Source organism: Panthera pardus, unplaced genomic scaffold (assembly GCF_024362965.1).
Source record: "Panthera pardus isolate Hobbes unplaced genomic scaffold, ASM2436296v1 HiC_scaffold_13, whole genome shotgun sequence".
Lineage (NCBI taxonomy): Eukaryota > Metazoa > Chordata > Mammalia > Carnivora > Felidae > Panthera > Panthera pardus.
The window spans coordinates 145,004,853-145,018,568 of NW_026526688.1; the positions used below are offsets into that span (position 1 = coordinate 145,004,853).

A 13,716-nucleotide genomic window follows, 5' to 3' on the forward strand; every position below is an offset into this window, starting at 1 on the left:
TTTTGTCTGTTTGGGGGAATTTGGGGCCCATATGAATAAAACAGGCCCTTTCTGAAATGTTTGCTTGGGAGCTTTCAATTTAAACTTCTGTTGGGGTTATCCGGCCAAGACTGGTCTGGACTGATGGTAGAATGGGCTATCGACCCTTTTCTTGCATGTTTAAAAACTTGTGCATTTCCCCAGCATGCTGCAAAGAAATAGGTAATAATTCTACTCCTGAAACCAATATTACACTGTATGTCAACTAACTGGAATATAAATAAACACTTGAAACTACAAAAAAAAAAAAAAATAGGTAACAAATATATGAACAAAAAAACTTATAAATATCTTAAGGAAAAAGAAGACAGGTATTCTTCAAATCGCTTTTATTATACAGTTGAAATATTAATTATAAGCCTCTAGTCTATTTTCACACAATTGATCAGGAGCACACACTGATAAAGCATGCACTGGGTAAGAATCATGGTTGGTACATTAACACACTGGGATAAGGCATGAAAACAATACAATTATGTGCTTAGGGTAGTTTCAAAATCGCCTTCAACTGACATTCAGTGTATTTCCTAATTTAAATTGTGTTAGAAATATGGTATCTACTTTGAAAACCAAATGCTGTAACAGAAGAGGGAAGAACTGTGGGCAAGAGAGTGGTAGATTTCTAGTTATAGGCTAAGGTTTGGCTTCGGCATATTGTGTCATATTTTCCTATTACTTTCTGAATCTGTGAACAGCCATTTGTTCTTTAATGACGTCCTTGCTCATACTATATCATATTTTTCTAATATTTGTGGGAGAATACAACCATACTTTTGTTTTCTATGTCTGTTTTGGGATTTTTTCCATTATTCCTCAAGGAAGAGATTATCCAAATATTTTTCTGGAAGGAGAAAGAAATTACACCTTAACCTAACTTATTCCTATTAGGCTTTTACTATCGCAAGCAGTCATTTACAGTTTGAAAGGATCATTACCTTTTTTTAAAAATTTTTTTAAATGTTTATTTATTTTTGAGAGAGAGACAGAACATGAGCCGGGGAGGGGCAGAGAGAGAGGGAGACACAGAATCTGAAGTAGGCTCCAGGCTCTGAGCTGTCAGCACAGAGCCTGACGCGGGACTCAAACCCACCAACTGTGAGATCATGACCTGAGCCAAAGTCAGACACTTAGCCAACTAAGCCACCCAGGCACCCCTGATCATTACTTTTCCAAGTAGCACTGCGTATTTTGCTTTCTTCGTTTATTTTTCTTTCCTTGAATAGAGTGTCATTTCTCATTAAGATACCTCATAGGATCCATTCATGAGATATACAAGATCAAGATTTTATTTTTACTGTTTTATCTTTCTTTTACAAGTAAGCTCTTTTTCAGCATATGAGACACATAAAATATATAAAAATTGAGCATGCTTATGTCCAAACCTAAATTACAATTTATGAGGGCACTCATTTGGCTGACAAGACATTTGTTGAAAACATACTTTGTGTGATATTTGTGTCAAAAATATATTCATTTATTATGAGCCCTTTATTGCTTAATATTATGAACAAATAGTATTCACAAAATAAACCGTTGTTACCAAAGTTTTCATTGGAATTATTTTGTTTTATCCTAAAACTCAAAATCTGTTAGCAGGAAATGCATAAAGTCGTATGAATCATCTGGTCCAGTATGATTCCATCCATGAAAAAATAAATACAATGTAGAAATAAATAGCTTTGTAGTAAAATATAAAGGTGTTTACACCCTTTGTCAAATAAATAAATAGCATGACTTCAGTTTGCTTTATTCTTTCATGTGAATTAGTAAATGAGTTTTTTAGCTGCCAGAAGGGTGTTCTTCAGAAGCATTGCCACTGTCATGGGTCCGACGCCTCCTGGAACTGGGGTGATATAGCTAGCCTTCTTCTTAACAGCTGATGGAGAAAACAGAAAGCCATCTTTATTTTTAAATTTTTTTTTTCTGAGAATACGATATTTTTAAACATACTGAACTATTAAAAGATAAACTGAGATACATAAAAATTTTTTTTCAGATTTTATTTTTTGGTGGGGGGGGCACCTAGGTGGCTCAGTTGGTAAAGAATCCAACTCTTGATTTTGGCTGGGGTCATGATCTCAAGGTTGGTGGGACTGAGCCCTGCATCAGGCTCTGTGCTGACAGCATGGAGGCTACTTGAGATCCTCTCTCTCTCTCTCTCTCTCTCTCTTTGCCCCTCCCCGACTAGCATGTTGCTCTCTCTCTCTTAAAAAATAAATAAACATGATAAAAAGATTTTATTTGAAATTTTTAAAGTAATCTCTACATTCAGCGTGAGGGCTCGACCTTACAACCCTGCGATCAAGAGTCATACTCTACCAAGTGAGCCAGCCAGACACCCCTAAAATTTTTAAAGTTTATTGGAGTATTTACCAATTCGAATTGGACAACAACAAACTGGAAGTGGTCAGGAGTGCTCCACCAACAAGGAGCTAGCTAGAGGCAGAAACAAAGCAAGGTCATTATTGATTGGCTACAACTTAAAGCCTAATCGGTGTTGGTGACTGGTCGTTCTTAGGTTTTGATTTTGTAACCTGGAGGCGTTTATAGGCTTAGATTTTGGTTTGCTTACACACGCTGCCATGGCATTAGAGCCATATGAGTCTAACAGCCTCCTTGTTTAACTAATTAAACAGAATAGAGTGGATTTTTCTGCATTACACATATCACTCTAACAACCTCAAAACATTTTTAGAATGAAGTAGGCTAGAAACACTCACACACTTAGATAAACAATCCTGTGTATGATGTCTAATCATCCTAAGACTGTAAGTTGAATCTCCATGCCGTTGGTTTGACATGATAAAAATCCATAATCCGTGATTGACCCAACTACCTGTAATTCTCATTAACTACTCCTAAAATACATGCTATTGGTCACAAAGGGGGAACAGGACATAGACAGTTCAGCACACACCATTTGTTAAATTGGAAAATTCCTGTTGTAACAACAGCATCATTTATGTGTGGATAATACATTCCAGTGCAAGTCTAATAAAAATCATCAAACATATCTGAACTACTGAGCATATACACATAGTCCTGTTCTAAGGTATGCAGACTTCTATTCAGTGAATAGACTCAAAGAAAATGACAGAGAACTTTCAGCAAGTTTTATTTAAGAATGTTTTCACACCCACATTATTACACATGAATGGCTCCATACTTTGACCTGCTGGTTTAGTGCTTCACCATGTGAATATGAACAATGAAGTTTTCCCAGATAACTTACAAAATTAGCATAGACAATGCTTCTTCAATGCACACTCTGGCATTCTTAATCACATATTATTTAAGATATATTGCCTTTTACAAGTTTGCTCGTATGTGCTTCCCATATGAATCAAAAGTAACAGATCTTAAGTATTATTTATTATTATAGTATTAGACTTTGTAGACCTTAAGTATTATTTTTGTACAATTTATATTGCCTTCTTGAAATAGGGTTTGTAAAATTTACATTTATCTTATTTGAAGTTAGTAGTATACAAGAATTTTTTTTTTTAATCAGAGGAAAAGCAAAGGAATAATATTCTTTTACTTGAAGAAAAGTCCAAGTAGGCTTAAAGACATCACAAAAAGAAAAATAGTCTAGCTAGTATGTATTATCAACCTTCTCATGGTATGTAACCAAGAGGAGATAAGAATACTTATGATTTGGAAAGTAGTAGATTAGTTTTCCAAAAAGCCTCTCTACACATGAACGTGCCATTTCCCTCACCACACTTCTATCCAACGTCAAACACTCGGCTAGGTCAACAGCCATTTCACAAATAGCCATGAATTATCAATACTTTCTTCTTGCACTCTAGCTATTCCTTCCAACTGGAATATTCTTCTACTTTATCCATATAAGAAAAATCCTTACAATTCTTTAAAAGCCAATACAATGTTACCTGTGCATGATTTTTCTCAAAAACTTCCCCCTCCAACGTTGACTTCAAAGCCCCACCATCTGGGTTCCCAGTAACCTTATACGTTACTCCGTTATGGAACTTAACACACTGTGGTGTCTGTCCCCTTAACTAGACCCTAGCACCTGGAAGGGAGAAACCAAGCCTTGACAGCTGTTGCTGTCGCCATTGTTTTTAATCTCAAGAGTCTTTCCATGCACAGATTAGCCATTTGGTAAATTTTGTTAAGGTGAACTCAATAGCCCTTGAAATTTAAAATCTAAAATCAATTTGCAGGAATGTGTCAGAGGATGCAAACAATTTAGTTCATGCTAATTTACTAAAAAACTCAAGCTACTAATTTGCTTGATCGTGACAAACTCCATTTTTTTTACTATTTTTTAAAGTTTATTTGTTTATTTTGAGAGAGGGAGAAAAAGAATGAGTGGGGGGAGGGTGAGAGAGAGAGGGTGAGAGAGAGAATCCCAAGCAAGGTCCGCACCGTCAGCGTGGAGCCCGATGCAGGGCTTGAACTCACAAACTGTGAGATCATGACCTGAGCTGAAATCAAGAGTTGGATGCTTAACTGACAGATCTACCCAGTCACCCTTACTTTGTGATAAGCTGACTTACTAGCATGACCAGTCCTTCCAGGACCTTTTCTATAGATTTGGAAAAGCCATGCCTTTAAAATATCAGCAGATCTCTAGAAGAAATGTACTATATTACTACTATTTACACTGATTGTATAGAAAATCATGTATTTGTAAAGTACTAACTTTGAAACATTAATGGTTAAAAATAAAAGACTACTGAATGATATGGTAAATGAAGAATCAAGTAAAAACTAAATCTTCAATGGAAAACAAAATGGTTCATTTCACAATCAACAAGTGGATAAAATTCATTGTGTCTGGGAATCTGCTGTGGGTAAATAGTCATTTTTATATAATTTGGTTTTCAACTTGGAAAGGTAAAGCAGCTTGGAATTATGTGTATATAAAAAATAGTAATAACCCTCAGTTATTGAGTAATACTGAGTAATACTCTCAGTTGAGTACCTACTTCTTGCCAAAAACTTTATATATATTATTTGAATAATTCACATTGAATTATTACTTCATTTTAATAGATGGAGAAAGTATGTCTCCCGAAGTTAAAGTGACTTACCACTCCCTTGTATGGTAGAGACATTATTTACAGCCAGGTTTGAAACATCCCACGATGCCATCATTCCACCCCATAACCCCGTGCAACTGCATTACCATGACCCGAATAAATATAAATATCCCAAGAAAGACTCAGGTGCCAAAAATGAACTCAGTTTTCTCACAGGGGGAGGAGGATCGTCTGAGAAAAGAAACAAAGCGGAAAGTCCGAATAAAACATTTTCCTGCATATTTCCCGTGAGTCCTCACAGCTCGTCGTCTTTGAATTACGTCCAGCACATCAAATTACACAGCTGGCTTAGCAGTCTGAACTGCTTTCTTCCTGGGCGTCAGATCAGATAAACCACGGGTCTGCTCAGGTATCATGACACTCCTCTTCCAAATTATGTTTTTCACAATATGCTTACCATTGCATTCTTCTGCTCCAAAAAGTGAGGTTTGGAATGTTGGGAGAGGGAAGGGGAATGAGCTGTTGCGCAAAATAATACCTGCTGGAAATCTGGAGCTTATGTCTGCTTTTTTTTTTTTTTACACGTTTTCCTGGCAAAAACTAACACACACGTATCTTGTCCTGCCTATTACTTCATAGAAATACACTACGTGATGGGTAATGGGCCTTCACCTGATGTGGGCTAGGGGTTCTCTGGACGTTCATAAGCATTCAGTTGCATCAGCTCTGTACATTACTCACTAAGCAAAGGATTATGATATCACTATGAACACACACCTGACTATCCAAGCCCTTGCTTCAAATATTTTTTATCTCTGAAATAAAGTGGATGAATATGAAAATGAAGTCGGTATGGTCACGACAGGCCAACTGTGAGGAGTTTGATTGAAAAAAAAAATCTTGGGTGTTTATCCCTTTTGATTTGATTTTCATGAGGATCTACATCTGAGAAAGAAATATAACTGTATCTGCTGCTGGCTAGTGTTAATGTATTGCCTATTTACATAACAACCAGGATATGGAAATATTGATTTCTCAAGAAAGGTAGGGAATTTTCATTGGCAAATGCCAGTGGGTACAGATGCCAATGCTTAAAAGCATTTCTATAGTCTAATGATTTTGCATGACTATTCCAGGGCTGTCCTACACGACATATTTATGAAGTGTCAGAAGTGGCTTCTGAGCTAAAATTAGTCATGTGAGAAAGAGTTAAACTCAATATGCTTGATGCTCTGAAAAGCATCTTCCCCTATCATGTCTGCAAGAGAGTAAGTTAACAAGCATTACATCACCAGAATAATCTCTCATTGGCTGGTCTTTCCCTGAGGGCAGACAAAGGTTTGCACTTGCTCATAGAAGATGATGCTTTTAAAGATTAATCCTATTCTGTGTGTGTGTGTGTGGGGGGGGGGGGACGTTCTATATGCTCTATTGAAAAGAATTATAGAAGCACTTTAAGGCAGTAATTTCCTTCAGAGACTTATTTACTCTGTGTTTAGGTGTGAGGGAGTATGTGTGTATGTTAAGGGAAATGCCAAATATTCTGGATGTATGAGAACAAGGTTCAGGCTCCCCCTCTGCTATCCAAAAGTAGAGCATTCCTATGAAAACTTTCATAAGTCAAAATGGTATGAAGCTGAGGCAAATACTATTAATTTGTATGGAAAAAAATGTGAGCATTCCCAGACCTAAAAACAAACAAATGAACAAACAAACAAACAAACACACCTCTCTGGCTTTTCTGACACCTTAGGACATATTTTGCTAACAGGTGCACAAAATAAATGAAGATAAGCATAGATGCTCACAGACACAGTTCAAAGCTATGGCGGCTGGATGTTGCATTGTTCCCGACGAAGGAGCTTGGTGGGGCCGCTCTCCCAGCTCAGGGTGCACACTGCCTCTGTAATGCTCACTGCAAAACAAATGCTGAACGCTTTTCGTTTTGCACTTTGTTTTTTTTTTTTCCAGAAAAGCTAAAATCCTCGTTGGATTTCTTTCACTTAGGAAAAACAGATACTAACGTAGGTTTTTTTGTAAAAGCAAAGTGGCAACATGAACATTCAACCAGCGGGGGAGCACGCATTAGATCTTGATCAGTATCAGGATTTTCATGAGAGGCTCAGGGATGGCAAAACCAGGTTGAGATTCAATTTTGTGAAGTTAACACGATTTCAGAGTTACTGAAACTGTTGGACAATGGAGGCAAATAAAACAATCATCAAATCCTATTGTTATCTGCATGGAATTTGCCCTGGGGAATGAGATTCAGATGGAAATGAGTTGGTCCGGGTTAAAGCAAGTATCTGAAAATAAAGACTATTTTGAAGAAAGGCAACAATTAGCATGACAATCTATTTGAATGACTTCCCTATAAACTTCAGACACTGCAAAGGAAATGCTATAGATTTCCTTGAGGATGATTTAGAATATTAGAGAGTCTACATTCAGTTGTATAGCAAGAAAAGAGATGACCATTTAAAATCAGTTATTTGAAATATGGAAAGAGCCTAAATGTCCATCAACTGATGAATGGATAAAGAAATTGTGGTTTATATACACAATGGAATACTACGTGGCAATGAGAAAGAATGAAATATGGCCTTTTGTAGCAACGTGGATGGAACTGGAGAGTGTGATGCTAAGTGAAATAAGCCATACAGAGAAAGACAGATACCATATGGTTTCACTCTTATGTGGATCCTGAGAAACTTAACAGAAACCCATGGGGGAGGGGAAGGAAAAAAAAAAAAAAAAAGAGGTTAGAGTGGGAGAGAGCCAAAGCATAAGAGACTGTTAAAAACTGAGAACAAACTGAGGGTTGATGGGGGGTGGGAGGGAGGGGAGGATGGGTGATGGGTATTGAGGAGGGCACCTTTTGGGATGAGCACTGGGTGTTGTATGGAAACCAATTTGACAGTAAATTTCATACATTAAATAAATAAATAAATAAATAAATAAATAAATAAAAATAAAATAAAATAAAATATAAAAAAATAAAAAAATAAAAATAAAAAAAAATAAATAAATAAAATCACTTATTTGAGTTGCAAGATTTGCCTCTGTACATACTACTCTCTTTCTTTGACATACCCTTTCTGCATTTCCTCACCTGATGAATATTTATTCTTCCCTTGCAGATTTAGTTAAATGTCACTTCCTCTGTGGTGCTCATTAACTCCCCAGGCTGAGTTCACTCATCGATCCATGAAACTTAGCAGTGATTTTCAATTCGCAGCCACAACGTATGCTGGAGTCTCCTGAGAAAAGCAGTCAAATTACATCTACTTTCTCCCACCTCATGATGTTAGGGCACACCACTGAGAATCGTTGGTGAAGTGAGAGAGATTTCTAATAGTGGTTGTGTGAGGGAGAGGGTGTCACACATGTTAACAGCAGCAAAGAGGAAGTTTAAAACACGGTTGAAATTCATTGCTTCATTAAGGATACTTCACTTGGGGACCTCCAGGTCTCCCAGTCAGGCCCCAGGCAAACCCTGATGTGCAAATGCTTGAATCACAGTTGCTAATGCCCCATGGGTCAAAGCAAGTTACAGGGTCAAACTCAGATTTGAAAGTCTCGGGATAAGGATATTGGTAAAGTTGCGTCGCCAAAGAGATGAATATATGGGGACAGAAGAAATGTTTATTCATTTTTTTATAATCTACTGTAGTAGTCTTTTTGTTTAGAAATGAAATCTCTAACCTGCTGCCAGGTTTATTCTTTAAAACATAGAGTAGATCATTTCAGCTTTGGAACATTTGATGAATCTTCACCGTCTCCAGGATAAAGTATAAATTCTTTGTTGTGGCTGTTAAGGTCCTTTATGATCTGGCCCTACATCTGTGTCTTGCATTATTTCTGAATACTTGCATATTTTCCTAACTTATTCACTATTCCCACACTGGCTACAGAGTGGCCCAGACAGAATCACCACAAACGTTTCTGGAGAAAGATGGCAGCCATAGTCACTGTCCCTTGGAACTTACAGTGTAACTGGGTGAGAGATATTAAAAATATAATCACCTAAATGATCACTGAACTATGGCTATGAAATGTACTACAAATGTGAATGTTAGGAGGGAGGACCTAACTGAGCACTACACGCATTTGTGGTATTTATCTATGCCAAGTCCAGAAACATGAAGGATAAATCAATGTTTCCATGGGAAATGGAGAGGTGGGGAGTAGACAGTGTTCTTGGCAGGGGGGAACCATGTCTGTGACAAAGGTGGAAAGAAGCCTCCCTCTGGTTGGAAACATGGCAAGAAGGCCGGGGGGGCTGACATGTAGAGTGAAGAGGAAGAGTCCTGCTCATGTAGAGCCTAGAATAAAATGTTAATAATTTTAGATATTAACCTAAGAGCAATGGTTAAAGTATTTTTAAACTTTGAGGAAAAAATACATTCTGAGGCAAGATAAGATCAGACGGGGAAACTGTCTGTTTTGTATTGGCACATTTCTCAAATGAGTTTATCATCAGGGGTGGAGGAAAGGGAGATAAACAAAAAGTAGGAACATCAACTAAAATGTGCAGGATGGTAATAAATGCTGGTTGTATGCGAGTGACTCAAGGAGGGAACAGGAATCAGATATGGGCATCAGAGAAAGATTTGTAAAGTGACAGAAAAGCTTCAAGATCTGATGGATGCCAGCATGTTAAGAAAAAGGAGAGAATACAATGCGGACATAAGGGAGTAGTAAAAGCAAAGGACGTTTGATCCGACAATGAATTTGATGCAACAGAGGAGCTGACAGAAGTTCGTCACGATGGAAGTACATGAGGAAAACAGAGTAGATGAGGCAGGGGAGGTGGACACGGGCTACGTGACCCGGAGGTGAGGAGTCAGGACACTTAGGTTGGGTGATGACAGCTGTAGTTATTGTGTCCAGATGAATAAGCTTTTAGGAAAGACCGTGAATGAACACACTTCTATATGTAGGAATAGCCAGTTCTGCAAAATGAGAAGTCGGGAGTGAAAAATGTATACAATTTAATAGTTTTTCTATCAGGTAACTAAATTACGGAGACATTCATGTTGCATTTTCATAAAGTTTTAGGTCCCTGAATGTCATTAAATTATTATCCAAGACATCTTTTTTTTGTTTTTGTTTTTGAAAGAGAGAGAGAGAATGGGAAAGAGGGAAGGGCAGAGGGAGAGGGAGAGAGAATCTAAAGCAGCCTCCACATCCAGCACGGAGCCCAACATGGGCTGGATTTCAAGACTACAAGATCATGACCCGAGCTGAAATCAAGAGTCAGGCACTTAACCGACTGAGCCACCCACGCGCCCCCTTCCCCCAAGAAATCCTTTTGTAGTCTGAGATCTGGAATCTGACCTGTTGTGTTCCTTTTTCTCCACCATGTGGATGACTGCTTTTTTTTCAGTTACTGGCTTCAGATTTCTAAAGCAAAGAATTAAGATCGGCGCGCTTGACATCTTTTCCATTATTCTTACTTGAAGACAACCGTGCTTCAAGGTCAGGACTAGAGCCAGAACTATGGAGCAGAGGTTGTTTCATGTTTCCAATTTGAGGGGATGACAGGGATGATGGAAGAAACTAGGTGCCCAGTCCAAGGTGTGGAAAGATTACTCACGAAGGATACGAGTAGCAACTTAAGAGACATCAAAATGCCCTTTAACAACTTAGGTAAGAATAAAAGAAAATGTATGGGATCATTAATCTTTGGTACCAGCAATGCATGCCTCATGACAGTGTGTCTCTGGCTTGTATGTTTATTTCCCCTGGAAACTTTACGTTCTCAGGTTCCTAGCGTCTGGACTTAATAACCCAAACTCTCACCTAACATACTTTGTTAGGAAGACTCAATGATTCTTTGGCAGATAGTGAATTTCTGCTTCAGCACATTATATACTACTCCAAAGGTTCCAACTAATAGAGTTTCCGGATATACCTACACCATTAATTTTGCTATTATGGCTTGGAAATTGTATATTCTGGCAAAGTCAAAGAATATATTTGTGCTTTATAAATGTATTTTTGGGTGGAGGATGAGAAACTGATTTCTCAAGTTCCTGTAATATTGTTTTATCTTTGTATTTTGTCCAGTTCTCTGTCATTCTTAAGGAAGTACTCTATGGCCATGTCAGATTTGCAACAATGCCACAAATCATTTAAAACAATTTTTTTAATGTTTATTTATTTTTGAGAGAGAGAGCATGAGTGGTGGAGGGGGAAGAGAGAGAGGGAGACACAGAATCCGAAGCGGGCTCCAGGCTCTGAGCTGTCAGCACAGAGACTGACACGGGGTTTGAACTCATAAATTGCAAGACCACGACCTGAGCCAAAGTTGGATGCTCAACCGACTGAGCCACCCAAGCACCCTTGCCACAAATAATTTTTAAAACCAACTTCCTTCCCCAAAAGGAAAAGGAATGATTCCTTATGTGTGGCAAGACAGCAGATGGAAATTTTCTTGTTTCTCTCATATGAATTTCACCTGTCTAGTATACATGTGTAATTGTCTAAATTAAATGCTTAGAGAATTTTCCCATGCTTCTAAATGCAGGCCATTTAGACATGACCTCTATACACATCCACTATAATGAAGTGGAGACAAGCTTCAGGAAAATGAAGTACATGAATAACAACCAGAAAAACCTGACTGGCATAGGACTGGAAAAATAGTATGACTCAGGCGGTAATATGGAAAACACTCCACTTTCTCATATAGTTGATATAAAAATGACACTTAAGAGCATTTGATGATGAACCAGAGAGAGTAAAGGGCTCCTTGACAAGTGAATGGCTCACCATTGAACTCTTGCAAGGCAACAAGGAATCAGATGCCCCAAAGGTAATTTACTATGCTTCCTCTTGCATTTATCTGGTTGGCTGATTCTGGGGTTTCTACAAGATTTCTACATGTATGAGGACATTCATTATCACAGCACCGTTTGGGGCACTAATGGGATGGACAGGATTAATGTCCTGATGGATTACAAGAGAAAGAGACTCTGATCCACATTTCTATACAAAGTGCATTGGCTTCAGTAGTTTGGTGGGCTGCAGTTAGATCAATGCATCCCTCACCTATTTATAATGCTATCTGTATGTGTAGGGTGGCTAAGCCTTTTTTTTCCTTTACTTTTCTCCTCACATTAAATCAAATCTCTATATATCCAGCGACCTGTCTCACAGATGTGAATACCAAAAAGTACTGCTCAGACCACCCAGAAGGCATTCGATGGGACCAAATAGCAAATCAATCACCAAATGAAAATTTGAAATTGCTTTCTGTGAACTCTGTCTATGACCCATCAGTGGAACCTCCTTTCTGACCATGGAGGGTGTCAGCTACCATTGCCAGTTTCCATTTTGGTAGGCCAGAGTAAGGATCACTGTCATGTATGTTTCTAGTAGTCTACCAAAAAGACTAACAATATGTCCTTTTCGTGACTTCTTTAAAAGAAACATAATCGTCATTTACTCCTGTCATTCTTCCCAGTCCTTTTTCCTCAAACCACTGAACATTCCTATCATACAGTGACACATCTGTAAACTAGATGGGTTGTTTGGAGCATCCTCCAAATCTCCTGGCAAGGCCTTAATGTTGGTACCCTGCCATAATCAACCCAAGATAGCAGGAGATAAAATATCCTTCCATCGACATTTGTATTGTAATATGGGGTCCTGACAAGCAACTACAAAAAAAAATCTCATCATTAGGTGTAAAAGAAGAAGAGAGACTTACAGAACCACCGGGCACTTCTCTTGTTCCTGTGGATGTCCTTTTTATGTTTCGACTTTATTCTCTATAAAGGTAGGTTGCTCGATGTCCAATACAACCTTCTAAAAAGATCTTTAAAGCTGACCTGATTTCAAAGATCTAGACTTTGCAATGAGTGTCGTGTCGTAAAATGTAAGCATGTTGTGAGCCACAGTGGGGGCAGCTGGCTCACTGATAGAGATCTCACAGTGACCATTACTACTTGTTTTATGAAATGAGCTGCATGGGCACTATGACCACAGCATTAGTAACAGTCTCTCTCAAAGAAGCTTTTGCAAATTTCCATCAACTTTTTCGAAACGATTGGAAGAAATCACCTCTGGGTTAAAGTGTTAGGCCTCCCCTTATACTTGAGCCGGATTTGGGGGCTACCTTGTAATTACCTACCACAAAAGTTGATATCTTGAGTCAGACTGACCATATTGTTATGAACTGAATGTGTGGGTACCTCCAAAATTTCTATGTTAAAATCCTAATCTAGGATGCGATGGAATTAGGAGGTGGGACTTTGGGAGGTGATAAGTCATGAGGGTGGAGCCCTCAAGAATGGAACTCATGCTTTTATTGAAAAGTCTCCACAGAGCTCTCTCACTCGTTGCACCAGATGAGGATACAATGAGAAGTTAGCTGTCTGTAACCCAGGAGAGGGTCCTCATCCAAATCCGACTATGGTGGCACTGTGATCTTGGACTTACTCCATCCAGAACTATAAGAAAATAAATGCTATTGTTTCAGCCACCCAGTCTGTGGTAATTTGTTATAGCAGACTGAACTAACATACGTATCATCAAATTAAATGATTAACACTGAAAATCGTGTTGGTAACTTTTTTTTACAATAATAATAATAATAATAATAATAATAATAAAGTGATCAAGTTGTTCAAAGCTAGTGCCATTTCCTTAGAAACTG

General features: G+C 38.2%; 1 protein-coding gene across 2 annotated transcripts in view; it reads right to left on the reverse strand.

Moving 5' to 3' along the window:
- Positions 1 to 353: 353 nt before the first annotated feature.
- MTHFD2L (methylenetetrahydrofolate dehydrogenase (NADP+ dependent) 2 like) overlaps positions 354 to 13,716 on the reverse strand; it is a 146,471-nt gene continuing 133,108 nt past the window's right edge. For both annotated transcript variants that reach the window (XM_019467561.2, XM_019467554.2), the window contains one exon: positions 354 to 1,915. In XM_019467561.2, coding sequence (XP_019323106.2) covers positions 1,803 to 1,915 — 113 coding nt within the window. In that variant the 3' untranslated portion in view covers positions 354 to 1,802. The remainder of the gene's footprint in view (positions 1,916 to 13,716) is intronic.